The 27,878-nt window shown below is 41.8% G+C and overlaps 1 protein-coding gene across 3 annotated transcripts; it reads left to right on the plus strand.

Moving 5' to 3' along the window:
* Positions 1 to 100: 100 nt before the first annotated feature.
* LOC131136014 (TSC22 domain family protein 1-like) lies at positions 101 to 26,675 on the plus strand. 3 transcript variants are annotated; one of them, XM_058082471.1, is made up of 3 exons: positions 101 to 3,454; positions 23,842 to 23,893; positions 25,167 to 26,675. In XM_058082471.1, the coding sequence occupies exons 1-3, from the start codon at positions 849 to 851 to the stop codon at positions 25,428 to 25,430; spliced, it is 2,922 nt and encodes a 973-aa protein (XP_057938454.1). In that variant the 5' UTR covers positions 101 to 848; the 3' UTR covers positions 25,431 to 26,675. The 3 variants fall into 3 exon arrangements, with proteins under 3 accessions (XP_057938454.1, XP_057938456.1, XP_057938455.1); XM_058082473.1 differs by lacking the exon at positions 101 to 3,454 and adding an exon at positions 19,623 to 19,970; XM_058082472.1 differs by lacking the exon at positions 101 to 3,454 and adding an exon at positions 23,209 to 23,683.
* The last annotated feature ends 1,203 nt before the right edge of the window (positions 26,676 to 27,878 follow it).

Consider the following 27,878-nt stretch of genomic DNA (forward strand, 5'->3'; position numbering starts at 1 on the left):
GGCCCACGAGCTGGGCGCCTTCTGTTCGGCATGTTTCGGCAACTTCCGCCAGTTTTTACGTCGGGACGCTCCCAGACTGCTTTATGTCTGGTAGCAGAGACCATGCGCGGGCGCCATATTGCCGAGCACTCCTCCCCTCCCTCCAGCCGGGTCCGAGCACACACAGCCACAGCTGCGGCGCAGGAGGCGACAGACTGAACAAGGCTACCGTTGGAGTGGACCGGTGATACAGCAAAACCAAGAGCAACCCCGTGGAATTCAATTGAATGGATTAAACCTCTTTACGCCACTGTTTACTGACCGAATTGGGACTTACGTCACGGCGCCACGGATAAAAGGTCGTTTTGAGTCTTTGTAGTTTCTTTTTAGAGAATTGAACAGCTAAAACGTCTGTGTATGTAGCTTGTGTTTAGCTCAACGGTGATGGATACTTGAAGCTAGCTAGCCGACTGTACTTCTGTCAGGCTAGTAGCAATAGCCCCATATTAGCTAGTTTTCTCGGCTGTTACTCCGCTTTAACGTTTGTGTTCATTCTAGTATACAACATGTTAGTTTGTTAGAAAGAAAAAGACAAAGTGAGCACACCGGCGTATTGGAACTGCTATCAGCTGACGTTAGCTCGCTAGCTACACGTAAAGCAGCCACCAGCTTTCTTTGCTACTCATACAATTTGTCGTGTATGAGTGGCTGTAGTTAATAAGTACAACTTTTCTTGATATTTAAACCGGACTATCTCATTTTTTGGCCGTGTGGTCCACTCACCGTAGTTTTGTCAAAACGGCGGCGTTAACGAGCTTCAACTTTGTTACATACTGTCAGAGACCAACTACCCCCCGGATTTTCTTGAAATGCATCATCCGGACCCCACTGGAGACTCTGGCAGTGTTAGAAAGATGGCGCACCCGGCTGTCTTTCACAGAAAGGGTAGCAACACAAGCAGTGGGAGCAGCCCCTCGCTGTCAACACCGGTGGTCACTAACAGTCACGGCTCGGCTGCAGAAGAATATCAGACCTCCCTGTTGATTCAGTGCCAAACTCCTGCTGCTTCGTCCTCCCCAGGACCTCACCATCCTCCCTCCCACAGCCTGAATCTACATCCCCAGGCTGCACAGTCTGCTGGGGCTCAGATGAAAAAGAAGAGTGGCTTCCAGATTACAAGTGTGACCCCTGCACAAATATCTGTGAGTACCAACAACAGTATTGCAGAAGACACAGAGAGCTATGATGACCTGGATGAGTCCCACACGGAGGATCTGTCATCCTCCGAAATCATGGATGTATCTCTCTCCCGAGCTAATGATGTAGTGGGGGCAGAGAGAAGCTCCTCTGAGGAGACCCTGAATAATTTCCATGAGGCTGAAACCCCAGGACTGCTGTCTCCAAACCAGCCTTCACACCTCCATTCCCTGAACCAAGCTCCACAGCATGGAGGAGGTATGGTGAATGGGACTGTGCATCGTCATCCTCATCATCAGAACCACGGCCAGGCCTACCCACTCTCTTCTGGGCCTGTGAGCGCCTCATCTACCCATGCCTCTGTCACTCAGAAAATGCCTTCTAATGTTGGGGTCTCCCAAGAGACCCTTGCACATGTTGTTTCTCAGCCTGCTGGGGTAGTGGGCCTGGGATCTGCTCCTGGAATGCTCAGCTCTGCTACAGGCACTGCAGTTAGTATAGTTAATCCCCAGACCAGCAGTGTTAGTAATGTGAATATGTTGAGCTCTGCCAATGTGCCTGTGAGGGGGGGAATAAGCACGAGTGCTAACAGCAGCTCTGGAGGCTTTCCTCTCAACGCGAAAAGCGCTGCCGGGGGTGGCAGAGGTGCAGGTGGTTCTGCTGCATCCGGGGGCAACCTCATGACTAACACCAATAACGGCATGAATCAGCAACAACAAAGTCTCAACTCTAATATCGCGTCAACGACTACAACCACTTCTGCTGTTACTGTTGGCAGTGCCTCTGGAGGGCCTGGTCTCTCAAGTGGGATTCAGGCAAGACACAGTTCCCCGGGTGCCCCTGTTACTATCTCGGCTACCCCTGCCCAACCTGCCCCAACTGCTGCGCCGGCTGTTGCTACCACCAGTTCTCGCTTCCGGGTGGTGAAGTTGGATTCAAGTTCTGAGCCCTTCAAGAAGGGCAGATGGACATGCACTGAATTCTACGACAAGGACACACCCAGCTCTGCCTCGTGCTCATCTACATCCGATGCTGGCTCTAGCAGCACGCGCCAGTTTGTCCCTGAGAACTTTGTTGGGTGCGCAGAGAGGGAAAGCACAAGTGGTAGCTCTGTGAGTAGTACTTTGAGTACAGTGAGTCATTATATGGACAGTGTTTGCAGTGCAGAGGTTGGGGGACCTTCGGTTTCCCAACATGGCCAGGAATATGCATCCCCTCCTCAGGGTTTCCAAGCAATCATCCCCAGTGGCTTAAGTATGGGTGTGTCTCACACTCAAACTCACGTCAACCCCCAAGACATCACCCATTCCCATATCAAAGCCGGCATGGCTTCCTCTACTCCCTCAAACAGCAATCAGCCTGTACCCATGCCAGGCCACTCTATCACCAGTGGATTGCCTATGCCCAATCTACCCCAGCAGCAGCTCACCTATGCCCAGGCAGTTGCTAATCAACCTACAGGATCCACACAGGGCTTAGTCGGTGTTCAGCAGCACCAGCTTGGCTACACCCCACTCCCTCAGCATCCATCTGCTGCCCCAGTGCAGATGAGACCCCCTGAGTATAGCCAGACACATCAAGGTATCCCCCAAGCTGCTTCCTCTCAACATCTTTTAAACCAAGGTGTACCAAGTTCTTCTGGGCAAGCTAATGGAGCATGTCAGATGATGGGAGGCCTACCGCAGCCACAGGCAGTCCTCCAAAGTCAGCCCCAGCAGCCCTCATCTCTTCAGGCTACCACCTCCAATACATCTTTTCATGTTGGAGTCGCAGGTCAACCGCCTCAGAGCCACATGGATTGCCAGCAACAGAAACCACAGTCCCTCCCAACACAAATCCAGAATCTTGGGCTGTGCACCCAGTTGCCCACTACAATGCAGAGCCAAGTGTCTGCCCCGAGTGTGCCTCCATCTAAACCTCTGATTGAGCACCAGGCCCAACCACAAATTCTCCATGTTGGTAATAATAGATTGCCCCCGCAAGGTGTTCCCCAGAGTGTGTCCCATGACCTCAGCAGTGCCCAGGCCCTGGCCCATGCTGCTCAAGCTAGTGCGCTGTACGCTAGTCTGCCCACCTTCACAACCACTCAGCTGCAGGATGCGCAGCGGCTCCTCCTCCAGCATCAGTCGGCTTTACTGGGCTTGCCGAAGCTTTCAGGGGGGGACCCAGCATCTGGATCGAGCATTGGCCAGAGTCAAGAAGCTGAAGGCCACACTGCCATCGCCAGTGCCTTAACTGCATCAGCTGGTCTCAAGACTGTGGATGGAGAGGAGGATGGGTAAGACTTTTTTTCTTTTCTTTGAGCATCTGTGCAAAACTGCATGGTTTTTAGTGGTTGCTGTTGTTTGGGGTGGGAGGGAGCCTTTATTAGTTAACAGACACTGTCCATGCAGGCTGCTACTATGAGTCTGGCTTTTGTCAATGGGACATAATGCAGGGCTCATCTGCCTGTGACATATGTCGTCTTATCAAGACTTCAGTGATTGGACATTGTTCCTAGCCTGCCTACTTGGATCCTGACAGCCTGCATTACAGAGCACCGTTCACTCAAAATATTTAATTTGAGGTCGAGTCAACTACATTATGTCAACAAATATAATGGAGATAATAAAACATGAAATTGCATTCAGTTTTTTTTCCTCAATCGTGTTTGGTAAGTCTGTCTATAGGTGAGCTTTTGAAAGGAGAAATACTGATTTACTTGTTGACATGGGAAGTGTGGTGCATTCAACCTTCACTAAAAGCTTATTGATTTCATTAAGAGCTCAGTCTTGTCACAACCACTGCTCTCCTTACCTATTGTCCCTCTTTGCCTATCACTGTGTTTTGTTGTGTATTGAATAAAATATGCACACTGAGTAAGAATTTTGAAGAATCCGTATTTAGGGTGTTCCAGTTTACTGGAATAAAGGCTGGTAGTGTTTTTTTTCCTCAGTTATGCCTGTCTGTGAGGGTCATGGATACTGAGGGTAGGCTACTGTTATCACATGATGTTTAGCCCTAAGGAATGTGAAATCTTTGGGGATCAGGTGGATTATTGTCTTTGATGATAAGCAGAATTCGGGCCAAACTAATGCCCTTGTTACAATTGAGTAGATTGTCTTTAAGAATTGTGTTAATGGCTCACTTTTGTTAGTCTGTTTAGTTGTGTTCTTTTGGTTGTGACTAAGAGTTATTGCAGTTTAACACACAAAACAACAATACACACAATGTAGATGTTCAGTTGTTTCCATCAGTGGAAAACATGAGATGAACAAAGGGCTATATAACAAAGTGTGTTTGTTTGAATTGGTGAGGCTTGTTTTGTGCCTTTGTTTGGCTCATTTGCATATGTTTTTATGGGGCTACTGACCAAGTGAATTAATGCACGGCATTAACAAATCGAAAAAAAAATGTCCCCTGTGAACACAACAGGAGTTTCTGGATTGGTTTCTCCAGTCTCTGATAGATATTCTTGCCATTGACTTTTATATGACAGACGTCTGACTCATTGAGAGTAGGCCGTCATAGTAGCAAGACCATTTCTTTTGTTTCCGTGGTTAAGTAATATACCATTTATTTGCCTCGAGCTTGCATTGTCATAGTTGTCATTCATTACTTTTCATAACAGGTTGTTTGATTTTAGACAGACTACCATAAACGTAAAAAGTTCAAGAGTTGTGTCATTTTCAGGTATAATTGGTGGAAATTTTGCTCCCTACAATTTCCAAATCGGTGTTATTTATTCTAGTGGCTGTCCGTAATGTATTGTGGCTACAGACGAGTTCCATGCTGTTCTGTTGTGAATTGCTTGAGGAGAAATATGCATAGGGGACATTGTGGAGGGTCCTGTATATAGCTTGTGCTTTGCTTGGTCAACTTTTGTAAGGTATTGATGCCAAAGCTAATTTTGGTCTTGTGATGACTTTGAACCAAGAAATGCTCTACTGTAGCAACAGAATTTTTGTTGTCATGTAAAACAGTTAGACAGAAGCAACCTTTGCACGAAAATCCGGCAAACCGAATGGTGTCATTTTCTAGTTTGCATAACTGGTCATTATACAGGTGCATGTAAAATTACATGCAAAAAGACTTGCATAATGAGTATCAAACTGTATTCTTAAATCAGCATGTGCAGGTTAGCCTTAACCTTGGGCTCAGAATTTAGTCTAATGGCTTGCAGTGAGTGTGTAAAATGTTTCCCTATTCAAAGTATTCAACTAATGTGACCGTGATGTAATTTTCAGCAAGACACCAAATTTTCCCACAGAATCTGCCTCATTTAATGTATCTGTTAACATCCAGTCAGTATGTCTGTTTTCTTTTTTTTTTTTTTTTTGTCAGTGCCAAGACAGCGGGAGAGGGGCAGTGATTAACATCGGGATGTGTCAACATGCTATCGAGGAGAATTTCATTCAAACTCTTGGTGCTATTTTCTCTCCGATGGTATCACTGTGTGCTAGTGCTTATAAAATGTTGTGTATGTGTTCCACAATGTTTACATGTGTGGCTGAAGACCACTGCAATGCAGGAGAGTGATAGGGAAAACTACGCTAGAGTGATAATCAAATAAGAAAATATCTTGAAAAAAAATGTGCAGACTTGAATTATCTTGGCTGGAAACAAGAATGTGTCTGAATCGCCCTATATATTCCATTGTTTTCCTGTCACGGACATTAGACAACTTTGGCTTCTTGCCATATACTGGATGTGAGTAAGTGGCCAGGATGCACACTTGAGCTAGAAGGGTTACGTTCCAACACAACCAAGACAGAGGACAGAATCATGTTTTGAAGAGATCTGCTGTTCCAGGTAAGAGCAAGCTATACTCATTTGGAAAGCAAGTCAAAATTAGATGGGAAAAAAGTAACTATAGGTATAGTCCACTTGCATCTACAGCTGTCCCTCCTCTCTCTCTCTCTCTCTGCCTGTTTTAACTCCATCCGATGAAGTTTGACATCTGTGTATTCCTGTTAATTTAGGTATCCATTTGGCTCTGGGTTAAAAGGAATGTCTCCATCTCTTGTTTCATAGTCAGACATGTTTACTTTCACTATCCCTGCAATAAATACTGTGAAGCAGGTGATGTAATGTAGCCAACAGTTGACAGCTGGCGGCAGCATGCGGTGATACCATCGGAGAGAAAATAGCACAGAGCGATTCAGAAGTCTTGATTTTTTTCGAGTGCCATTTTTGTCATTCAAATGTACTCTTTTGTTGTCACTGTTGATGCACTGGATTGCTAATGGGGATGTCATCCAACTTCATGTCCGTACTGTCCCTTTAACCACTCAGTATACCAGAATTCTGAAACTACTAGAATTACGTTATGGTCAATATTTGTATACAATTTGGATTATCGTTAAACAAGATCTAAGAATAAATTGTTGCAATTAGTGTAATAAACACATCAGGACACTAAATGAAAACTATAATTATTTGGTATTTTATTTTCGCGTTTGGCACTGCCTTCTCTCCATCGTCTGCTGCTCCAACCGGGGCTGTTGCACCATCATTGTCTGTCTTTTGCTGTCATGCAAAGTTCATTCTTGAGTTGCATTATGACATTCCTCAGTGACATCATCTCATTGGTGCATTTTTTGAACAGCACATCTACTGTGGGTCCTGCAGCTTCTGTAAAGACTGTCCACACTGCCATCTTTTGCTGTTTCATGCCTCTGTGCTGAAGGTTGTAGAACAGCCTCCTCATCCAATGGCAGGCAGAGTGCGCTTGTGATTAGGATTGTAAGGGATGCCATCAAGGATGATGCAAAGTTGTTTCCACGTCAAAGCCATCAAAAGTGTAGTGAGGAATATGATGTTTCCAGTCACCTTTTTTTTTGCTCACTTCTTCCAAACACATTACTCTCTGAACCCGCTTCTTCCTCATCAAAGCTCTGAGGCATGGCTTTCTATTCTGCCTTTTTGTCTCTCTTGGGTTGAGAGTGAAGCTATAACTTTGCTCAGGAGGTAGAGCAGGTTGTCCAGAAACTGGAAGGTTGGCGGTTTGATACTCGCTTCTTCCACCCAGTCACTGTCGTGTCCTTGGGAAAGACACTTCACCCGTCATGCCTCCAGTGCAGCCCACACTGGTGTATGAATGTGAATGAATGAATGTTTGGTGTCGGTTGTAGAGGCTGTAGGCACAAATTGGCAGCCACGTTTCCATCAGACTACCCCAGGGCACCTGTGACTACAGATGTACTTTACCACTGACTACCAGTGTGTGACTAAGTGAATGAATAGAGAGAATGAATAATGGCTTCACACATAGAGCTTGAAAAGTGCTATAAAACCTAATCTTGTTGTTGTTATTAAAACTAGGTTTGAGCTTCACCGAGCATTAAAAAATAGACCTAGTACAGAGCAGTAGAAAGAGCGGGAAAATGTAGCAAATGTAGCTACATTTGTAGCAAATGGTGAACTATGACACCCCTGTACACATGTAAAACAGTTGTAAATAGTTTGATTTGTATTCCCTTGATTTTGCACTTTCTCTTGTGTGCTTTTGTTTTCCCAAAATGGAATTTCCCCTTGTGGAACTAATAAAGGCAACTGTAAAAATTTGTAACAAGCTGTCAGTTTGACTGCTATGGTCATTCTAGGTGGTAATGCTCATATATCTTGTGCGTTTTGAAATTTTAAAGATAAAACAATGTTAGAATAAAATATACACATTTAGGAACAGTCAGGGTCCTATTGGTCATTACGTTTATTTTTTTTAAACATTGCAAATTTTGAAAACAGTCAAAATGACTGGCTTGGTATTTAGGAATGTTAAAGCGTTAGTAAATGCACATCGGCAATTACTTTTGCACCATAGATGGATCATAGACCACAAATGAATGTATCACGAAGCACTGGTATTGTAGCATCTTGACACTGATGCTCTTTTGAACCGCCTGTTTTTACTGCTGTCAACTGCAACAACAAACACTTCTTATATCATGTCAGGATGCATTCACACCGTTACAGTATGCTTATGTTGTGATCTGGTGCTATATACAGTAAACATGGGGGAAACACTGCATTATCTATGAAAGAAGCAACAAATTGAAGAAAAGTAAGTTTAACTCCAAACCTGTTGTATGAATCAAGCCTAACCTAGCACACAATATGAAGGCCTTCTGTTTGCTCATTGTAGAGAGAAAGCAGTCCCGCTCATAAACATGAAGATCTTCATCTGGCAGGAATGTATTTAGAGCAGCTTCCTGGTGGGGAGGTCTGTGGGCCATTAGTGGTTTCACAATATGCTGTGTTGCTCCTGTCAACATATTTTTAAGGAGTAGATGACCCTGCAATCCTTAATCACACCCTTAAGTATGGCATGACTTTAAAAACATGAGGGCCTCCACATTCTGTGTGTGTTTGTGACAGGCCACGTTTGGGTGGGGGGAGGTGTTAATTGTGAATTTGCTCCACTAATGGCTTATGTTCTTTTTTGAGATGAGTGGTGCAGTGTTAACCAAGAGACGGTCAAGTCTAAATGCGTAGAAAGGGGTGGTACGAGTATCAAACACTCAATTTAATATTGCGCGACATAACGAAAACAGAGATGTAGCAGCTACAATGCACTAGGGCTGCAGCTATTGAATATTTTAGTAATATTCAGCCACGGAGAAGGCGACCGCTAAGCACATCGTTAAACTGATACACGTCACGGTCTTCCAATTGCTGTTTAGCCACATTTAATTTTCCTTGTCCTTCGTTGTCTTGCCACTTTTTCTAGCCGCTTCAATCTTCCCACGTCTTTGAACACCCACTTCCTTCTTCGTCCTCCGCGTGGGTCACATTGGCACGTTGGTGACGTAAGCGATTATTCGCAACATGGAAAATCCCCTAGACTACATTTTGTAATCGAGGTATTTGAATTATCCAAATAATTGCTGTAGCCCTACAATACACGGTACCACAGTAGCTAGCTAACATGGCTGCGGAAGTTAGCTTAGCGCGGTTGCACAGAGGTAGCGGAGTGCAATTTGTGTGAGGCAAGTGTCCCACAGGGCAGCGATAAACCATTTGCGAAAGAAGCACTGTTTTTACAGTCAGCTGGTGGTAATGCCGTTTAAATATTTGTTTAATTTTGAGACCTGTAATATTTATTATCATTGTCATTTTTTCATGTCAGTTGAGGCAACAAAAGCAGCATCAGCCACAAATATCGGCCCAAGCAAAATCGGCCATTGGCTAAGGGTGATGGGAAAAAAAATCAGTATCGGCATCGGTCCGAAAAAAAAAAAAAACACATCGGTCGATCCCTAGTGACAACAGTCATTCAATACACTGCTGTTTTGAAAGAGCAACCAACCTAGACTGCTGTCCCAAACTAAATTTCTCCACAAGTGTGGACAGCTGGAGAGGGACTCATCAGCACAGTGTTCATTCATATTTATTTATGGGAGCAGAATATTTGTTGCACAGTTTGAATGTGGTGTTTTTGGATAGTTTTATTTTAGATGTCTGTATTTTTCATTCTCTTCAAAACTGGCAGACTTCTGTACAGTGCAGCAGAGGTGCTAGACACAGCGTGTTTACTTGGCAACAGAGACTCATCACCTCTGTGCAATAAAGTGAATGGAATGCAGAAGTCGCCTTTTTAAAAAATAAGTGCGGATTCGTAGCTGTTTGTCATTGTTGTTTAGAGGCAAACAGCAACGATGCCCTGTGTGCTGTTGTTTGCGGATTGCACAAGAGGCCTCCAATGTGTCATGCTGGTAGGATGTTGCCAACTTGTTTAAACTTTTAGAAGTAAAGCAAATTCAATTGTACTGATTTGGAAGAAATGTGACTTCAAGCGACTTTGGCTATGTTCATACTGAAATAACTTTATTTTTGTCAGTGTGAACAGCACAATTCACATCATTCTTCATTTGTATGTCGATATGCAACGCTAATTTAGTCTGAACGGTCATGCTTACTGAGACTTGGATAAAATTACTCACCGATGTAGGCAAAAGCACTTCTTGTCATCTGAAAAATATTTAAAAGTGTCAGTGAAGAAATGTCGCAGCACTGACGTGACATCCACCCACGCGCTCCCCGGAACAGAGGAGGAGCAGCAAGGTCTCCACAAACCACCATAGCCAAAGTTCTTTACTTACTACATTAATTACTTTCTTCTTTCTGAAGGAAATATTAACTCTCGCTCCACAATATCCTTGAAATTGCCACAAACGCGCGCCTATGACAGCAGACACACTGCAGCAATCTTTATTTCCGTGTACATACAACGATGCGTGTGTTTTTGCTCATGCAAGTCTCTCACACTATCAAGTCACAGGTTTTTTTTTGGTAATAGGAAAAACACATTTGTATTTTAACAAAAATGTGAATTGGGCATAATACTGTAGTAATAATAATAATCATAATAACAACGTAGCCTAGTATGCTTTGCCCAAATCTCAAAAATGGAGCAGGAGCTAGCCTCCAAGCTGAAGGATCTCTGCTTGTCATTTTGCTTTTGGATTTTACAGGTGCCACTGCAAAAAAATAATACTGGGAAAGGCTTATTCTCTGAACAGCATCTTAGATCAACATTTAGACCAACTGTAATGTTGTTACAGTTACTGTAGTAACAAACGAGGGTGCGATAATGCAGGCTTGAAGTTTTGGAGATATGCTGAGAAAAGATTTTCCTTGTCATTCATGTGGGATTTAAAGAAGTTATGAACTTTTCTTTTGAAACTCGACCTGTTGGGCAGCTTGCATTGCCATGCCGTACGAGTGATTTCCCATCTGTTGGCTTTATTGTGCCAAAACGGATTTGCTTTGCAACAGGTGAGTCAAGCATACGCTGACTGTTGTAGTTTCATCAACAAAGGCCTACAACTAAACACATTCGGCGTAGGAAAAGCTCAGTATATATTCAATACGGGCTGTACTGTTAGAAAAAGTGCACCAGGTTTTGGTGATGTTGTATCAGGCAGTTGAAAAGCGGTATAATCTTGCCCCTGGCATTGCAGGGAGCCAGTGCATACTGGACCTTTTGCTCATTGTGTGGAGATCAGTGTGATCCCCACAATTCACACACAGAGGAAGTGACCCATTCTGACCCAACACAACTTAGTCAGGTCTACTGAAGCCGATTGAGACCATGCGGACACAGCACACGGGACCAGATGGAACCAGACTGAGCAGTGCTGCGCATCGCTGGTCCAGCTCCTGTTAAATCCTCCCATTCTCTTGCTTAGTAAATGTTTTTATTGTGGGTTTAAGTTTGTACTATCCCTTCATTGTGTAGTTTTTGAGAAGTAAATATAGTATTTTATGTTATCTTCCAAAAGAGTGTTGATTGTTTTGAATTTGTTTTTAGAGCTGTGGTCCAGAGTTGCACATGACCGTAGGGATTCTCCAAAAGCAAACAGCATTTATTTGTTTTGATGTAGAACACCCCCACCCCACCCCACACACACACATGCACACCGTTCTCACCGCACAGGGCGAACTAGAGAACACCAGAAATCAACAAACAAGCGGTGACGTGTTGTGTTAGTGGATGTGTTTGTGATGTCTGGTAAAGCCACCTCAGTATCATTGCTGGTAGGATGAACACGGAAATCTATTGTATCGTTTCACTTAAAGTGCAATGGGAATACTAATGACTTCTAATGGAGGATAATGGATAGTATTTTAACCCTTTCATTTAAGAGAAAAACGCTGACCACTCCTACCCTACATGGACATATGGTCATAATGTTGTGGCCAATCTAGTTGGTTACAGTGCAATAGCTGTATTATACATTTTAGCTTTAAAAAGATTAGGCTTTTGATTGACACAGTCAGTAATAGGAGAGCGGTTTCTCTCATTCATCCAAACCTTATTAGACTCACTAAGGTAAACATAATCCCTCTTGTTTCCCTGACAGCGTCAATCAAAACAAAGTATTACAGAAACTGTCAAATGCCCAGGTGCCTGTTTCAACCTTGTACTCCTTTGCACATGGCATACTTTTGGTTTACATTTAAAATCTTCAATATGAAAATTATCCAATATCAATTTGACTGTAAAACTGTACAAGAATAACATGAATTGTAACTAAAATGGAACCCACTCTGTATTTTTTTATGTCAGCCGCCCATCGATGTCGACCACCCATTCAAGTCCTGGTCCAACGTATTTTTGTGAATGCTAAAAGCATTTATTGCCATTGTCGTCAAGACATACAGCAAAATTGCTGCAGCAGCTCTGTTAGGTAATACAAAATATCATAGACAAACTGAGGAACTGTGTAAAAAAACTGCAGTAGGTTCACAAATACGTGGTCATACTCCTTTTGTTGCTGGCGAAAGTCAAAAGTAAACGTGCCACATGCTAGTTTCAGTTTTAGACTATGGTGACAACTGCGTATTAGCTACTCGGAGGGTGTCGAGATCAACGGGTACACCTCTTCTGCAGATGTAAATGGCAACTGAACATGGCAAAATGCATATTATATACGTAGATATTAAATGTGAACAAAGAATTGTACCTAGCAATTACACATTAATCAAAAAATACTTAAATGTGATTAAATTTTCAATGAACCTGATATTTAACAATATTTAACAGTGGAGCGACGACTATACAAGAATGAATAACATAAAATGGTAATTTTATAGACGATGGAGAGCAGTGTTTGTAGTGTGAGACAGCATCAACAAGGAATGATCTGTAGTAGTGGATGTTCAAACGTTTCAAATGGACTGTGCCATCAGCTTGTGTGCACATTTGAAAGGTTACATGTCAAGTGTTTGTTGTGAGATGAGGTCAAGATTCGCACCAACTGTATTTAACCTTTCTAGTTCATTACGGTTGACAAGGATCAGACATGTTTTTTTGCGCTGCTTATTGGGGTTGACTGCTGGACAGTTAAAGTTTTAATGCTTGGGACAGTTTTAGCATACAACCAATTTGTTCCATGATCGCCGGTAGCGATTGGACCATTAGATTGAACAAATGTTCATCATTCATGAGCTACAAATGTTTCTTGTAGCTGACTTTACAAACATTAATTGTAGTAATACTTCTTCCTTCATTTTTTGTCATTAAAAAGGAATCAGTATCAATCCAGTTCTGCATACTAAACTGTACAAGCTGTTCCAGCTTTCTGTTTTTTACTCAACTGAGGTCAGGTACATGTGATTTTTATCATTTTTTTGTAGTTTTTGTTTTTACATGGATAATACAGTCAAACCTCGTTTTTTGTATGATTGAATATTTGTTTAAAATCTTACGTTTATCATTTATACCGGTATACAGTGGTATGAAAAGGTTTGGGTACCCCTGATAATTTCCAATTTTAGGAAAAAAATAATTTTCCTTTTAGAAATGACTGGTTGTTGGGATCAGCCATTTCAGTAAAATATAGCAGACAAACACAGTGATAGATGAGAAGTGAAATGAAGTTTATAGGATTTACAGAAAGTGTGCAATAATTAAGGCAGGTGCCTAAATTTGGGCACCCCAACAGAAAAATGACATCACTGTAAATTCTCATTTTGCAGAAAGAAATTCCTCTAGCTTCCATTGAGGGTCTAGATTCTGGTTGAAGGTATTTTTAGTGGTAAAGGTATTCAATCAATAAAACAAGGGTGTCCAAATTTAGGCACCTGCGTACTTTTGTTTCAATAAACACTTTCTGTAAATCCTATAAACTTCATTTCACTTCTCGTACATCAGTACAATCATTCGTCTGCTATATGATATATTTCACTGACATTTCTGATCCCCAAAATTTGGAAGGAAAATCTTGAAAATGATCAGGGGTGCCCAAACTTTTTTCATACCACTGCAATTGGAGGAATCTATATTGGTACATTAAAAAAAATATCGCCCAAAACTACTTCCAAGCACTATGAAATCACACTGGTGTAAATTTTGTTTGTTGTGGGCTGGCAGCATCAGGCTGTCCTAAACACGCTGGCAATGTGCTGAATCATGCCGGGAATTCCTGTGGCCACAACATTGTCCGGTCATATCAGAAATGACACACACAACACAACAGATACGTGTTAGTAACCACCACTCTCATTCCACATCTTCCTCTGTTTTTCTTTATTTGGTTCAGGTGTCACCTGTCCTGGAATAACATTGCGCTCATACATGGTGAAGAATTGTAGGTGTTGGTGTTATATTCAAAATGAAGTTTTAAAATTGAGTCTTTCAGATTTTAAAAACTGTCTCAGAACTTAATGGTTCCCACTTGCCTGGGTTGACTCAGGTTAATGGTGTCTGTTGCAGACATTCTGGAAAGCGTCTTTCCCTGTAGCTTTTCTTAGTCTTTGAGCTTTGTGTGAGCTAATCCCCTTCACAATGCACTGCCTTGCTGAATAAGGAAATCAACAGCAGAGGGTTGGTTAGAGTTCAAGTCTTCAGTAGTCTAGCAAGCTGCTTCTCTTTATTACATTTAAGTGGGTCTCTCAGACTGGTTTGAATTTGCTTGTCTCTCCAAGGAAATATTATGGTTGAGTAGGTATTTCTCATGTTTTTACAAAAACACACGTCACGACCCTTAATGTCAGGCTCCTAGAAGCACACTTGCAGTACCACCAGAACAGTTTCACCCATGGGCCTCATGCACTTGTAAACAATACACCACTGCCCCCTGCCGGGGCTGTTGGAACATATCATGACATTGATCTGCCAAACCAGCCTTAGTGCTAGGATCATGGTGGTTTGGATGGTTTCAGAACTGGCACAGGAAGGTTTTCATAGAATAATACAGGGCTTTTTTAAATTTTATTTGACTAGGAGCACAGTGGTCGCTCTAACTTAAAATTATATGAAGTACAAAAGAAAATTTAGGGTGTACAGCAAAATCGACTTGAACAGTAAACAGTCACATTTCCTCTAATTTTCACTGAATTACTGATAAATACTATTAACTCCAATATCTCTCTTTCTCCTTTGTTGGGATAACACATTTTGCTAGTTGATAATTGCGCTAATAATTATCGACTGATTTCATAATTTTGGCATGAGTTTATCATTCAAAGATCATTGTATATCAAATAATAAAGATATTATTTGTATTTTATTCTGTTACCTTGAAGTAAAAATGTGTCATGTATTTGTATAAGACCACTTCAAAACATGCAGCAAATGAAATTCAGGTGAAATAGTGCAAAAAAAGGTCAGTCCATCAAAAAGTTTTAATAAAAGATCCGCTGTGGCGACGCCGTAATCAGGAAAAAGCCAAAAGAGACAAACAAAACCAGGGGCCCTTGAAATTGTCTAACAGTGACCCTGGCCAGTACCTCATAAATAAATGGAAAAAAACTACAGTTAATCCAAGTGATCAGTATCAACTGACCTTACTCATGGATCATCTGTATCAGAATCGGCAGCATAAAACCCTCATTGAAGCATCCCCAGTATATCTGTGTGACATACTGCTTTTATCTAAATTGTCTTGATGACCTCTCCCTGCCTGGGACTTTCAGGCTCGCCTGTGAACAAAGCACTAACCAGGATTTAACAAAAGTTGAATCCAATCCAGTGGTGGTTGTGGATTTTTTGCTATGTTCTTATTTCTTAAAAAGTCATGATGTACTAAAATGAAATCTTTATTGGCTTGTGCAGACGCTGTTTTGGTATCCACATTTATCAGATGAGGTCAAAGTGTGGGAGAAAGCAAGGAACTGGACTAACATTATCATCTCAACCACAATTTCCTTATTTTTTATTTTATTTATTATTCCTTTTAATTTATGTCTTTACCTCCTTCCTTTCGTTTCAAATTGGTATTGAATGAATCATGAATCTGTTTTTATTTTGGCCACCAGATGGCACTACACACTAGCATCCAGTGCAAACAACAAAGGGAAAGCTTTAACTTCACAAAAAAACCCTCCCGTCTACTCAATAGACTTTTTGACTTAGGGTTTGCTTATTGTTAGTTAATTCAAATATTTATTTTTATTAGTTGATTTGGAGTATGGAGTATTACAGCATTTTTTCAAATGCTGTTTAAAGATATGACTGATTTTTGGTTTGTTGTGTCTTTGCAGTGCTGTAATTTACATTTTTTGCTGCAAAGTTGAGATGAATGGGCCAGCTGCTGTGAATGGACATAGTGAGGACTGGCTTTGTGGTGATGTATTTTTGTATTGACCTGACTGCCAAGCCTTGTTGCTTATTTGCTACTAATCCGTGCTTATGATAGCTCTGCTGCCGTCACAGATTTGGGCCCTGGCGGACGAGTCCTATTTAGTTAATCCACTGCTAGCTGCAGGTTTCGAAGCGCACACATTCACCCAAATCAAACCTGAAACCTGACAAAAGGGAGAAGTTTACCTGCTTTATTCTTAAGTATTGCAGTGTTTCTGCTCACCCTGCAGCAAAGGGGATTGGTACCTTGATTAGCAATCACATACTTCACCAAATGCTGGCACACAGTATGAAATGTCCTTTACACAATGGATTTAAGTAAGGGCGGTCCACTGTGTAATTTTCTTGCTAAGCTAATATTCTTGCTGTGGTTGCAAAAGCTACATGGGCATGACATGTGTGTGTACCTATTGCTGTGTCTGTCATACAAATTAAAAACAATCCCTCTTATTGTACAGAATTAGGTCTGAATAGATCAAATGCTGTTGAGCTGACCTATGTGATGCTGAGAAATCATCTTCTGGTTCCTGCACTTTTACATTATTCTGTCCAGTCGGCACATGGAGTGCTGTGTGTTCTTTGGCTGCTAATCCCTCTAATGCCAGTTTTCACTCCACATTACTCAAAAGTAGTGCTCACACGCTATTACGTAATGTGGATTTTGTGCGTGTGCGTGTTCAAGTGTCTTGATGCCAGGATTCTCAACACAGATAGCTGCGAGCAAAGACAAGTGGCCAACCTGCCCTAATCTCTCAACTTGTGCCTCGGCTGTTTAATTTCCCCACTTTTAATTCATTTGTAATTACATAATTCATGGTTGTTATTGTTGAGTTGTTTGTTTGAAACTGAGATAATGTGAATGATGCGGTGATAGCTCAAGGCATTTTCAGCTCTAGTTCTCTGGAGCTGAAAGTCCCTTCCTTCTCTATCACCCGTCGCCTAGTACGTAATGCAAACTAATGCCTTGCTGTCGTCAGCCCAAACGCTACCATAGAAGCCATCTCTCTTAGTGGCTAAAGTGGCCACTCATCATTCTGATCCACCTCTATGACTGGCTCACTCAGTTGCTCTGTCATTCTCCATATTCAGGCCGGGACTATGGAAAACCACTGCCAGGGCTTACTGGTAAAGTCTGTGCACACTCATAACTATAAAACTACACTCCAGCCAAAAGCCTTTACAATTCAACAATTCAATAGGCCTCTTTTTTTCATTGCTGGGACATGCCAGGCCTCTTTTTTTCTAATTTTCGGAGATTGCATTTTCATAGAAACGGATGCTAATGCAAAAAAAAAAATACTAACAACAAAGCAATATACTTGTGTATGATGTAACCAAAGTTAGAGACACTTGACCTTTAATAACATTAGTATAGCTAGCTAGTGTGGGAGATGACCATTGGCATCACAATTTCTGACATGACCCAAATCTGATCATGTTCGTAAGGCTGTTGTGGAACTGCCAACCTCAAAGCCCAACAAGACTTCAGATCCGCCCCCACCTCTGCGTTGAGGTGACAGCGTACGCTATGCAGGCTTGTTCCTCTTCCCCCTCCAAATGATGCTGCATAACTTGACCTCTTTCAAAGACCCAGACTGTAATGGCTCTGATTTTGTGTGTGCATCCAACTCATTCAGAGGGCATACAGCCCACCTTTATGGACCCTTGGCAATAAATTTGTTCCGGTTCCAGTAACACTCTTAATCTTTATTTATTTGCGTTGTTACTTAAGCTAAATTGTCAGTAGTACACAACTTTACCCATTATGCTTTTAAATCAAAATAGATGAACCACACACTATTTGTATGTAAGATGTATTTTTATGATTACAGTGGAGCCTCAGCACCCACCGCTACCTTTTAATCTTAGATTACAGCTCTGCGGCTAATTTATGACCAGGTTCTAATCTTGTGACATGCCATTCACTTCACTACTACTAATTGCAGATTGTGAGTCAGCTAGGAAACGGTAGCTCTTTCTTTGGCTGGAGGCAATCACAAGATATCAGAACTCGGAATGAGCTTGTCGACCCAACCCATGACTCAGGGTGTCATCTTACAAAGAATGCTAAAATCATCACACAGCAATTTAACACCCAAAAGGTGGCTAGGAAATACACTAAAACAAACAAACTATTTTAAAATTTTGCAGTAATGCATTTCATTCAAGCAAAGCTTTTCATTGGTGCCTGCCAGGGCGTTATAATTATGTTCGCCTCCCTCTGGGCTCCTCTGGTGGACAGAAGCAGCTTTGCGGCACCTCGGTCATCCATCCATTTTATATGCTGCTTGAAAAGCTTTGCCTGGACAAAACGCATTATGGGAAAACTTTAACAGTTATTTTTTTAAATTTTAAACTTGTATCTGTATTTGTATATTTCCTATCTATGTACAAGTGTCAAGTTCAATTGTGATGAGTTTAGCACTCGTAAGAGACTGGCATACTACTTTTCAAAAGATCAAACACCTTTCGTGAAAGTGTACTCCTGTAATAGAAACTTACTCTGCCTTTTCAAAAGCATCAGAATTGAGACTAGTCAGTCATCGGAACCAGAATCGTTCAAAGTATTCAATGAATGCCCAACCCTGGAGTCCCCTAGTGTTTTGCCAGAGAAATACATAACATGCGCTCAGGCCCGATGCAGAACTTCAAAACTTAACCCAACCCTCTCACCTTAACTGTAAGTCGTAGAAGAGTATTTTTTCTATCATGATTCCTTTTCCATCTGGATACTAATCCAAAGTGCAGCAACCAGAAAAAACAGTTTAATTGACAGTCTGTGCTTGAGGCATATGGATTTTTGTTGTACCCATCAATATTCAAGTTGAAGTACAAAGGCGAGAAGAAGTAATATCCACAGACATAAGGTATTCGAAGAGCTTGCTAAGTTAAAGTTACTGTCTGGCCCCCGCCATAGTCATGTGATGCTGATTCACCCTGACACATGAAGTCTGTTAGGATAAGAAAAATCCCCAACATTGTGCTCTTCCCATACCTGTTGTTTCTTGGCCGCCTGTCTCTAAGCCTTCTGTGGATTTGTGAGTGCATGTTTGGTTTTCTCTCCGGGAAAGGTTCGGACCATCTTAAGGCAGCTTTTCAATGAGAAATGACAAGATAATTCCCTGATGCATACGCTCCCTCCGGGGTTGACAATTTTCCTACAGCAACAAGGAACTATAAATCTATATGTCTATTTTGTTGCATAGATTTTCCAATTCTTAATTGATGATGGCAAGTTTTTACTGTACACTCGGGGGAGGAGGCTTGCCATGTAGGAGCAGGGAAATCATTGGGCCACATGCTAATCTTTGTTGATAGTTTATGTAACCTGCTGTGTCACATGATCACACGTCACTAGCCACCCAGCTTCTGTCTGGTAATTCACCCGTAGCCATTCAAACACAAATAGATGACGGAGGGAAATGGGGAGGACACATATAGGCACTCATATCAACCTGGTTTTGGACTTTCTAGCCACTATGCAGTTGTTAGCACTAGTAGATCTATAGGGAGCTTGCTTGGATCCTTCCACTAAATTTTAGAAAGATTTTTAGGCAACGGTAAACAAAGAGGGTCGGGACGCTCTTTTCTGCTTTTTTTGGGGGCGGGGGTTCTAAATGTTCCTTCAGACCGAAGACCCCATGAGAGTGCGCGGGGTCCGCGTGCAGGGCCATGACGAGATGGCAATGAAGCTTTTGTTCTGGGAGCTGGAGCAGCATCTCAAAAGGTAAAAATAAAGACGGCAAATCCCTAGGGAATTGGTTCACTGTAGCGCTGCGTGGACCAATCGCCACCAGAGCTGCACACAAAAGCCTTCTAGGCAGCATTGTGTGCGGCTCTCTCTGAACTTTCTATTCACTCATTCATGGTTTGAACGGTTGTACGGACAAGGAAGCATGCTGTCACATACATGCTGCTGTAAATTGGTGCGAGTGGACCTAGGTTCAATATCTGTATCTGAACATCTTTAACGCTGTGAATAATTCAACATCGCAGCATCCTTGTTTCCTTGTCACCGTGAGGCTTGCTATATTTAGCTTTTTTTTTGGTGCTGCCGTCATGTTAGTCCATCTGGTCTCACATGAAACACCAGGCATTCAGTTAGTCATATCTCCCCTTCATGATGGTCATCTGACTCTTGCAATGGAAACAAACATGATCAGTTTGTGCTGGATTTGTATACGACACACATTTACTAACAATTTTGGGAAGGCTATAACTTATTTTTAGGCAACACTGTTTGAATACTGTGAATTTGTGGTGGATACATCTTCTGTATTATAATCATCTATGCACATGTGTCTGGAAAGCATATTTTATCGGTAGATATGTCTTGTAGCACCACAATGCTCCATTTATTGTATATAACAAAACATTTCTTAACATACAGTACATTGCACCATAGGTCATTGGGCTACTGCAAAGCAATTGTAGATTGCTATATTTAGAATAAATTCTCATAAATCTCAGCAAAAACTCAATGTCAAGTCTCAAGTTACGACTAATTGATGGTTAATCAATTACCCAATTAATGGACAACTATTTTGGTCATTGATGAATCATTTTTGGAAGTAAATATGTAAATATTGTGAAATAATTTTTCCTAAGTCAACCATAAAAGGAGACCTATTATCTTTTGTGTTTTAGCCAAAACAAGATATTCACTCATTAGCTTTGACTTTGGAAAACAGTGATGGGTATTTTTGCCTCTTTTCTGATATGTTGCAGATCCAACCAATAACTGCTTGATATTCATTTGGTCCAACTCTGGCTTAACCTATTATTCCATTAATTAAAACAACCTTCAGATTAATCGACTACGAAAATTATTAAAATTAGGATTTTAACTATTTGACAAACATTTGGATTTGTTTTTTTATTATTTAACATTATTTTAACAGAATATCCAAGCAGTAACCTGGTGTTGGTGCACTTATTTGCTCTATCAGTTCAAATCTTCTGTTTCTGGTTAAGAGGCGGAATACCTACTGTCTGGCAGTGATATGTTTTTTTTTCGTCCTCGTGAGCTCAACTTGTGCAGTCTATTTAGGTTTATACACTATAATTGGCTTACATCTCGCGACCATTCAAAAGAGAAAAAAACAAAACAGAGCGGAAGAGATCAGTGTCTTAGAGACTGCTGTAAGCTGTTTATCTTCAGTGTTTTCTTGGGATCGGAGCTTGGGGGGAAGTGTACATCAAAATGAACAACCGGGAACTAAATTTAAGTATCTGTCAATTGCACGGCATACCGATATTTTGGCCTCAATTGACCATACCAGCAGTACCGCCCAGCAACAGTAGGTTTGTTGGCTTGAGTGGGACATCTACATTTGTAAACTACTCAGGCAAATCTTAATTACAATGTAGTTGCTCACCTGTAAATTAAACCTGTGCTGTTGATCATACTAGTCAGCTGTACTGGTAACATATCATCCCTTCTTCAGGTTCTGTTTTATTGTTGTTACTGTATAACTATAATTACTGTATGTCTGTGTTTGAGCAACCGATTCAGTGAAGTAACTTTTAATCATTTGTCAACCAGCCATATCCACACACAAATCCGATGGTCGTGGATGTTAATCTGTTTCAGAAGGCTGCAGTTATTGGCACGCATCAAGGATGAGAAAACATCTAATGCGATTGCTGAATGTACTTAAATCAGGTTAGGAACTGTCAGGACAGTGAGGAAACTTTGCACAGTGATCCGCATCCCGTCAGTCGCAATCCAGGAGCCTGCCATGAAATGAATGTATATATAATAACAATACTTCTATCTGGGTTTTCTTGCATGTATGTGGAAGACAGGGTATTAACAGATAAAGGAATGGCTGCATGTGACTTTTGTGGACACAGTGTGGAGAACATTGTCAGAGAAAAGTCAATTACTTGTGTTTCCAGAACAAAAGAGTCTCTCCTTGTGGTGGAGGTTTTCCATTTGCTCTTTGGTGTATTTACTTTTCCTTCAGACATTTGAACGTTTGTCATTGTTACTGTTAAGTACTGCTTTAGTGACCCAACATTAACAATTACAGTCAGAACCTCAGTCAGCATCATTAATCATCCGGAGTGTCTTACTCATACCAGAATGTATTAGCCAAATAAAGTTTTGGATGTAAACCGAAAAATAAGGCTCTACTGTACAAAGTTCCTGAGGAAGTAGTGGCTTCATACTCACCATATTCACTTCATAATCATAATCTGACAACCAATTTTGTATCTATGGATTAATGATAGTGATTTGGCAAAGTTTGGCTACGAGCGTTGGGTATAATTGAACATGAATGTAAATTGTTGGTTACCTGGCTAGAGACTGCTTTTGTACAGTACATATGCTCTACGGACGTGGTACAGTCATTAAGGGAGTTGTTTTATTTGGGCTGAACGGAAATGTACGATAATTTGCATACATATTAATTCCTAAGTGTGACATATAGACTATTTTTGTATAATTTATTTTAAACCACTAGTGTACCGGTGCAAGCTGGTAGCAGTGTGCTATATTTTTTGGTTGACAAATGTAGGCTTAAGCCACTTGCTACAAGTTTATTTTTATTTTATATAGCCCCTAATTAAAATCTTCCCTAATCTCCTCACTATAATAATGCACTACCGTGCAAGGACACTTGGGGGCAACCAATGCCTATTATTAGGTGTCTAACTCTACCATCCTCGGAGCTTTGCACTGTACGATTGACTTTGTTGTCCTAATGCGCTAATAATTTTTCCCTTAATATGTTCGCTGTCTTCTAAAACGACATTTGACTTCTTTGTAGGCCATCCCCAGGAACCGGTAAACTAGCATACCGTGTATACATAAAAATAGTAAACGTGTACACCATAACATGCTGTTAACTCTTCACATTAACAGTATGTTATGGTGTACACATTCGTGTCGTCAATTATTATTACTGGGACTAGAAAACGCCTCTCCTCTGATCTCTTTTCTTTCTTTGTCATCCGGTTCTTCCCGGTTTCATCCACCTCCTCTAGTGCTGCTGGAATATTCTATGCAAAACATATCAGCTGAGCGGCAGGTGGGGGCGTTTCTGAATAAATTATGTAAATGAACATCGTCTCGGCCAATCGGGAGCCATAGCTGCTTGCGACGTCACAGTAGACATCATGCGGGCATATCCTGAGCTGCGGACATTGCTGCTGAGCGGAGATGAGCTGACCTTGAGTTGTTGGTGTGTCGCTGCGGTAGATACACCAGCGTCGTGGGCCTAAGACCCGAGGACTTTTTGCGGATGTGTCTCGGGGAGCTGGTCGCGCGGCGGCCGCGTCGGGCCTCTTTTGTCCGCGGCTTGTGAACAATATGAATACGCCTTGCTACACCGTGGCGATGGATTTAGGCGTCTGCCAGCTCCGAAATGTCTCCATCTCCTTCTTGTCGTCCTTGTTGAGCGCGGACAGCTCGCACGTCAAGCTCGATAGCAGGTGAACATTGTTAGCTTATAGCGGCAGTCCAGTCACCTGCCGCCGACGTGGATGCTAACAGCGGAGGGGAAAATGGCCCTTCATGGGACAGACATGCTAATATGATGTGGCTGGACCTGAGTGTGTTATATTCACGTCCTTTTGTTTTCTTTTTACAGCTCGTCGGGAGCCAGTGTTGTGGCCATCGACAACAAGATTGAGCAGGCAATGGTGAGTTTCATTTTCATCTTCCAGCACACTCACACAGATGTAGCTTATTTGTAGGTGTTGTTTTCTACTTTCTTACACTAAGATAGCGTCAACTAAAAAAAGGAAGCTAAAGGTACGTGTAAAAAGGATTTGTCCTTGCTATGAACTCCACAAAGCTTGTCCATGTGAACCGAAGCAACATAGAGGTACATACAGTTAGATACTACGCAATATTAAAGTGTACATGTTTGTATTAGACATTCTTGCTCCAAACGCCAGCAGAGTTGTATTTCCATTGCTCTCAGATCTGTTGCTAGGCAAGCTAAAATACACACACGGTGGCTAAAAATACCCAGCGCTCTGATTGGTTGAATTTTGACTATGGGCAGGGCGATGACGCAGAGTTTGGAATATTCTCGATCGGTTACTCTCTTGCTTTTTACCGTTTTATACAAGTTCGTTTCTGTTGAATGTAAGTTTAAAGTGATTTATTCTTTCCTGGTTTTATGTGTACTTTACCCTGCACAATATATTGTTACAGGAATTTTGCGCAGAGTTGCACTATTTAGAATAACCTCTCCTTTTGCCTTTAACTTGAATGTGTAAAAGGAACATCTTAAAGGTTGTTTCATAGTAATTTAGATGTAGTTTATAGTAACGTATTTAAATAATGACATCAACCATTAGCGTGAGGTTTTTGTGGGTTTACAACTTTTGTGGGTTTTATGTATAGTTTATCCTGCACAATATATTTTTACAGGAATTATTTTGCGCAGAGTTGGACTATTTAGAATAACCTCTCATTTTGCCTTTAACTTGAATGTGTAAAAGGAACATCTTAAAGGTTGTTTCATAGTAACTTAGATGTAGTTTATAGTCGCATATCTAAATAATGTCATCAACCATTAGTGTGAGGTTTTTGTGGGTTTACAACTTTGGGGTGGCGTCTTGACTTACATAATGAATACTAAAGCCTTAAATAACCCACAAAGTCAAAGTAAAGACACCTAATTGAATTAATGCGATTGGTGTTCCCTGCACAACGTAAAGACAGCAATGACATGCTATTGTGTAAACAGGGTAACTACATGAAGATATTTGCTTTAATTAAAGGGCCGTGTATATACATTTGTTTTCATATGGAATGTGTCCTTATATGACCTATGTAGGGTAAACGCAGGTTTTGAGGAATGTGATGACGAGTTCCGCTGTCTAAAATGTGGGTCAAACCCAGCTGAAGTTGTGACGGTAGTTGCTATTGTGATGTCACAAGGCCATACTTTGTCTGCATCAGGACCTGGTGAAGAGCCACCTGATGTACGCCGTGCGCGAGGAGGTGGAAGTTCTGAAGGAGCAGATCAAGGAGCTGATTGAGCGCAACTCCCAGCTGGAGCAGGAGAACACACTGCTCAAGACGCTGGCCAGCCCGGAGCAGATGGCACAGTTCCAGGCTCAGGTTCAGACCACATCCCCGCCGGCCGCCCCAACGGCCGCCACCCCGGGCCCGGCATGCACCATCGCTCAGCCCGGCTCGCACACCTCGGGCCCCTCTGCATAGCCTGGTGCGTACAGACTGACTTGAACGCTGCTTCTGCAAAAGCATACAAGCAGGAGTTTTTGCTGTTCATCCAAGAATTTGCACATATTTATCCCTCAGAAGGATGCATCCAGCGGGACATGTGCACAAGGCGACAATCCAGTGATGCTATTGAGGGAGGGGAGTTGGGTGGAATTCATTGAACATTTGCCAAAAAAAAAAACAACACTTGGACATATCAGCTAGAATGTCTTATCATGAAGCAAAACAGCGCTACAAAAAATAAATAAAAAAAACACACAGATGCTTAAAAGATCACAGTGCCTGTGTCTGGATTTTAGGCGATGTCAATTTTACTGAAGAGATAGGAGGAAGAATGATGGGAAGACTTTTTTTGTTCTTTTTTTTTGTTTTGTTTTCTGTAAATAATGTCTCTCACGCCTAGCAGCTAATGTTACAAGCGGAGAGGGTTGAAAGAAAAAGGCCTTCCCAGAGTGACAAAGAATGTGAGCAAATATCGTGACCAAGTCCCCATCTGGAATGGGGTGGGGTGGGGGGGTGCAGGCAAGCTATTCTAAATAACAGCGGCATGGATGATGTTACTTCAACTGGGTTTTGGTGGAACAGACGACAAATGGGTTTTCTTACTAAGAGGATGTTACTATATTTTCAGTATTTCTTTTCAAAGCTCATCATTGCTGTTGCTTGGAGTTGAAACGTGGTGATGCAGGAGGCGGCATTTTCCTGACTCAGAAATTGGGCAGAAGATGATGTACATTTTTGTATAGTGTAAGTAATGTGTAAGATAGTATGCGGGAAGAGAAACAACAGATCTGTGTCTTGCTCACGCAGCCTGAGCAGCAACATTCTCGCCTTGCCCAGACTGTTGTCTATTTTTAATGCTGTATTTTCAGGATGGGCTATTTAAACTGACAAGGTTGGCTAGAACCTCCACTGCGACATCAACTTACTGTAAAAGCATTTTCTCTCTTCTTTCTGAGGTATTGCACTTTTTTTTATTATTTAGAGTTTTTTTTTTTGACAGTGAATTCTTTCTGGATGAACAATATATGAATTTCTCAACATTTAGAAGAAACAAGCTTCTGGAGATGTTTTTCCCCCCCATTTACATTCTGTGTATCAGTTGTATGCTCATGTTCTGTGCATGTTTCTGCAAGACTGGATGAGAAGTTGTAACAACATACCACAATTGCACTTGAAAGCTGCACTTCACAACTTTCATTAAAATGCTAAAGGTAAGAAGAACCGCCTGGTCTTTTTGCTTCTGTGTGGTGGGCGGCTGGGGGTGGCTCAACTCGATATACGCTGAGCGTGAAATGTGAGATTCTCTTCAAACTGAGTAACGCCCAGATGCTACAGATTTCAAGTGAGTTGTAACATACTGTTTCATACTGTATGTTAGATTAATTGGTAATTCTAAAATGTCCGTACGGTTGAATCATGAGCTGGGATAGTCTCTAGCGTAACCCCATGACCTAATGAGGACAAACGGCAAAGAAAATGGATGGAAAGTAGTTTGTTTGCACTGCACTGTATCATGCTGTGCAAGTCCCCAAACAAAGCACCATACCTGCTGGAGTGTTGGTGGATCACTGGACATGTTAAATGTTGCCCATTTCTTGTACACTCTCTGCTGTCGTCTGTTTGCCCTGTACTGTAATCATTCTGTGGAATTGGTTGCCCAAACACAGCACAGCACCTTGTTGTGTTGGAACTTTATTTTTATTTTTTTTAAGTTTTGGATGAAAATGTTTGCCAAAATGTTCCTGTTTCTCCGACACCGTCTGCATTATTGTACAATATTGTGCATAACAAACCACCGTGGTTTGTATGCCCTGTACTGTATCTTTCCGCACCTTACTTGTTGGTGTTCAGCTTTTAATAATAATATATAATAATAATAGTAATAATTTTTCCCAGTTTTAGCACACTGTCTCGGTTATTATACAAAATTGCATGTAATAAGCCTGTCCGTTTGCCCTGTACTGTATATACTGTAATTCTGCAGAATAGAGTGCCCAAACAAAGCATCGTATGCATTGCTGGCTTGCTGTCTGCACTTAAAAAAATTGGTTTTCAATGAAAAATTAAAAATGGGCAGCACGGCGGTCGAGTGGTTAGCACGCAGACCACTCAGCTAGGAGACAGGGGTTCACTTCCACCCTTGGCCATCTCTGTGTGGAGTTTGCATGTTCTCCGCGTGCATGCGTGGGTTTTTTCCGGGTACTCCGGTTTCCTCCCACATTCCAAAAACATGCTAGGTTAATTGGCCACTCCAAATTGTCCATAGGTATGAATGTGAGTGTGAATGGTTGTTTGTCTATATGTGCCCTGTGATTGGCTGGCCACCAGTCCAGGGTGTACCCCGCCTCTCGCCCGAAGACAGCTGGGATAGGCTACAGCACCCCCGCGACCCTCGTGAGGAAAAAGCGGTAGAAAATTCACACT

This window comes from Doryrhamphus excisus, chromosome 9, assembly GCF_030265055.1.
Source record: "Doryrhamphus excisus isolate RoL2022-K1 chromosome 9, RoL_Dexc_1.0, whole genome shotgun sequence".
NCBI classification, from domain to species: domain Eukaryota; kingdom Metazoa; phylum Chordata; class Actinopteri; order Syngnathiformes; family Syngnathidae; genus Doryrhamphus; species Doryrhamphus excisus.

Excerpts from the sequence above, each read along its gene's own strand:
- LOC131136014 (XM_058082471.1), top strand. The coding sequence starts at position 849 with ATGCATCATCCGGACCCCACTGGAGACTCTGGCAGTGTTAGAAAGATG. Across the intron at positions 3,455-23,841 it reads GTGGATGGAGAGGAGGATGG|CTCGTCGGGAGCCAGTGTTG; the intron begins GTAAGACTTTTT and ends TTCTTTTTACAG. Across the intron at positions 23,894-25,166 it reads ACAAGATTGAGCAGGCAATG|GACCTGGTGAAGAGCCACCT; the intron begins GTGAGTTTCATT and ends TGTCTGCATCAG.